The 2921-nt window shown below is 51.0% G+C and overlaps 1 protein-coding gene across 1 annotated transcript; it reads left to right on the top strand.

Annotated features, from left to right (window-relative positions):
- The first annotated feature begins 602 nt into the window (after window positions 1-602).
- LOC119275623 (indole-2-monooxygenase-like) lies at window positions 603-2585 on the top strand. Its single transcript, XM_037556541.1, has 3 exons — window positions 603-1110; window positions 1197-1646; window positions 1752-2585. Exons 1-3 carry the CDS (start codon window positions 607-609, stop codon window positions 2382-2384), a joined length of 1587 nt encoding a protein of 528 aa, XP_037412438.1. The 5' UTR covers window positions 603-606; the 3' UTR covers window positions 2385-2585.
- Window positions 2586-2921: the final 336 nt, after the last annotated feature.

Genomic DNA, 2921 nt, shown 5'->3' with positions numbered 1-2921 from the left:
TTTTCATTTCTGATTTGGGGTTGTCTATGTAAAATTCGAGAGTCTAGTTTGTAATTTTAGATTTAAAACCGTCTGACACAAAAAGTTACGTCACGTAAGCAGAAAATGGGCCCTGTCTGTCATAAACACGCTTAACAGAGCCAGATCCGCAGATCAGTGGCTTTTACAAAACGATTACACAAGACATGGTGTTTTCTGCAAAAGAAATGTAACGTAGTGTTTTCTGCAAATCTAGACTTTAAAATGGTGGTTTTCTACAATTTACTCTTTTTGGACGGAGGGAGTATATGGATATACGTGTATTTGTTTTCAGAATTTTTTGAAACATAAAAGTATTTGTTCAAAAATCGTGCTCCACGAAGCCGGAGCTCCATCTAGCATCTTCGTGCTGAGACGTGTCTGGCACACTCGAGTAGTAGTACTAGTACTGAAGCGTGAAAAGGAAAGGTGCCAGTGTGCGCCACTAGTGGAGCACGGAACTGAAAGCCTCGCCCAGCGATGAAGATAAACCACGTGTGGGAAAACTTCTCACGCAGCTATAAATAACATCATGCATCCTCTGCTCTCTCCGTACCACACACACCCAGTTGCACCCCAGCCTACCCCATGGCTCCTTATATTGAAGTAGTTTACCATCTCATGCAGCAGACCCCTCTACAGCTACAAGCACTACTGCTACTATCGGTCATCATACTACTACTGCGTCTGGCCACAGCCAGCAAGCAAGCAAAGGCGAAGCGTCTCCCTCCTTCGCCTCCGGCCCTTCCCATCATAGGCCACCTGCACCTCGTCGGCGATCTCCCTCACGTCTCCCTCCGCAGCCTCTCCAGGACTCATGCCGCCCACGGCCTCATGCTCCTCCACCTCGGCTCCGTCCCGAACCTCGTCGTGTCGTCCCCACGAGCCGCCCAGGCGGTCATGCGGACGAACGACCACCTGTTCGCGTCCCGCCCGCCGTCCAGGATCGCCGACGCCCTCCTGTACGGCTGGTCGTCCGACATCGCCTTCTCCCCCTACGGCGAGCACTGGCGGCAGGCGAGGAGGTTCGTCACCACGCACCTGTTCACAGTCAAAAAGGTCCAGTCGTTCCGCATCGCCCGTCAACAAGAGGTCAGCATCACCACCTCCTGAACCTGAGCATGTTCGTGAGAACGAAGAACATATATACACAACCTGCTCTGCTCTTGAATGTACAGGTGAAAGTGGTGATCTCCAGGATCCGTGAGGCCGCGGCGGCGAGCGTGGCCGTCGACCTGGGCGAGGTGGTGAACACGTACGCCAACGATGTGGTGTGCCGCGCTGTGTCGGGTAAGTTCTTCAGGGCGGAAGGCCGGAATAAGATGTTCAGAGAGCTGATCGAGGCAAACTCGGCTCTCGTCGGAGGGTTTCATATGGAGGACTACTTCCCAAGGTTGGCCAAGGTACGTCTTCTCAGTAGGTTCGTCCGCAACAACGCCGAGACGGCACACAAGAGGTGGGACGAACTGCTAGAAGCGATAATAAGAGACCACGAGAAAAACCCGACGCACCATGGCAGGGAGAACGGTGTCGACGAGCAAGGAGAGAGTGACTTCATCGACGTGCTGCTATCGGTTCAGCAAGAGTTTCATGGCATCACCAGAGACCATATCAAGGCCATCTTAATGGTAAGCAACTAATATAATTAATAAATATAGAAAAATATGTTACATAGATCGACTGAGTTATGTTGCCTCATTTACCTCTGGTGGACAACGTTAACGTGCCTACAGGACCTGTTCGGAGCGGGCACGGACACGTCGTCTCTGGTCCTAGAATTCGCCATGGCCGAGCTCATGCGCAGACCTGATCAACTCATGGCCAAGCTTCAGGCTGAGGTGCGACACGGCACTCCCGCCGGACAAGAATTTGTCGAGGAGCATAACCTGGCCGGCATGGGCTATCTGAAGGCCGTGGTGAAGGAGACGCTCAGGCTGCATCCGCCGGCGCCGCTCCTCCTCCCACACCTGGCGATGGCGGACTGCGACGTCGACGGCTACAGCATACCCTCTGAGACTCGAGTCATAGTCAACGCATGGGCTATTGGCAGAGACCCCGGGTCCTGGGAGAAGCCGGACGACTTCGTGCCAAAGAGGTTCCTTGAGGGTGGCACCGCGGCAGCGGTGGACTTGACGGGCAAGGACTTTCAGTTTGTGCCATTCGGGGCTGGCCGGAGAATCTGCCCCGGTCTTAACTTCGGGTTGGCTACTGTCGAGATCATGCTGGCGAACCTCGCGTACTGCTTCGACTGGGAGCTGCCGATCGGCATGGAGAGGGACGATGTCGATATGACGGAGGTGTTTGGTCTGACTGTCCGTAGGAAGGAGAAGCTCATGCTTGTCCCCAACACCCACGTGCTTGCTTGATCGGTACATAGTGTGCCATATTTGTATACCGCTGCATATGTGCTTTTTTAAAACAAGGCAAAACATAGTGTGTAGGCACGCCAATCGTAGATTGTTGGATGAGCTACTTAATCTGGAGTTTGACCGGTTGTGGTCGTGTTTTTTTTTTCTTCTTCGCTGTCTAGATTCGGTTACTCGAACTTGATTTATGTTTAATAATATAGCCGTGTGCATCCTGTAATATAAAGGCCAGGTTAATCTTCTTTTCAGAAAAAAAACTTTGTTATTTTCATTATGAAGGAGGGGGTTCGAAATAAGAAACACAATAGAGGATTCAAATGAAAGGTCATCACTCTCGCATCATTATATTACATGATTGCTTCGCAAACACCCAAAATCTCACTTCCTCCTTGGTATTAAGCACAATGACCGTTGTGGGAGTTGGGGTGTTGTGAAAGATTCTAACATTACACACCTTCAATAATTTTCAAGAGATAAGCATTCCATAAACATGGAGGTCATGGCATTCCTGAAGTGAGAACAAGATTGGGTAACCCC

Source organism: Triticum dicoccoides, chromosome 1A (assembly GCF_002162155.2).
Source record: "Triticum dicoccoides isolate Atlit2015 ecotype Zavitan chromosome 1A, WEW_v2.0, whole genome shotgun sequence".
Classification (NCBI taxonomy): Eukaryota; Viridiplantae; Streptophyta; class Magnoliopsida; order Poales; family Poaceae; genus Triticum; species Triticum dicoccoides.
Note: the sequence above shows the minus strand (reverse complement) of the source record. Positions and strands in the feature narration are given on the sequence as shown.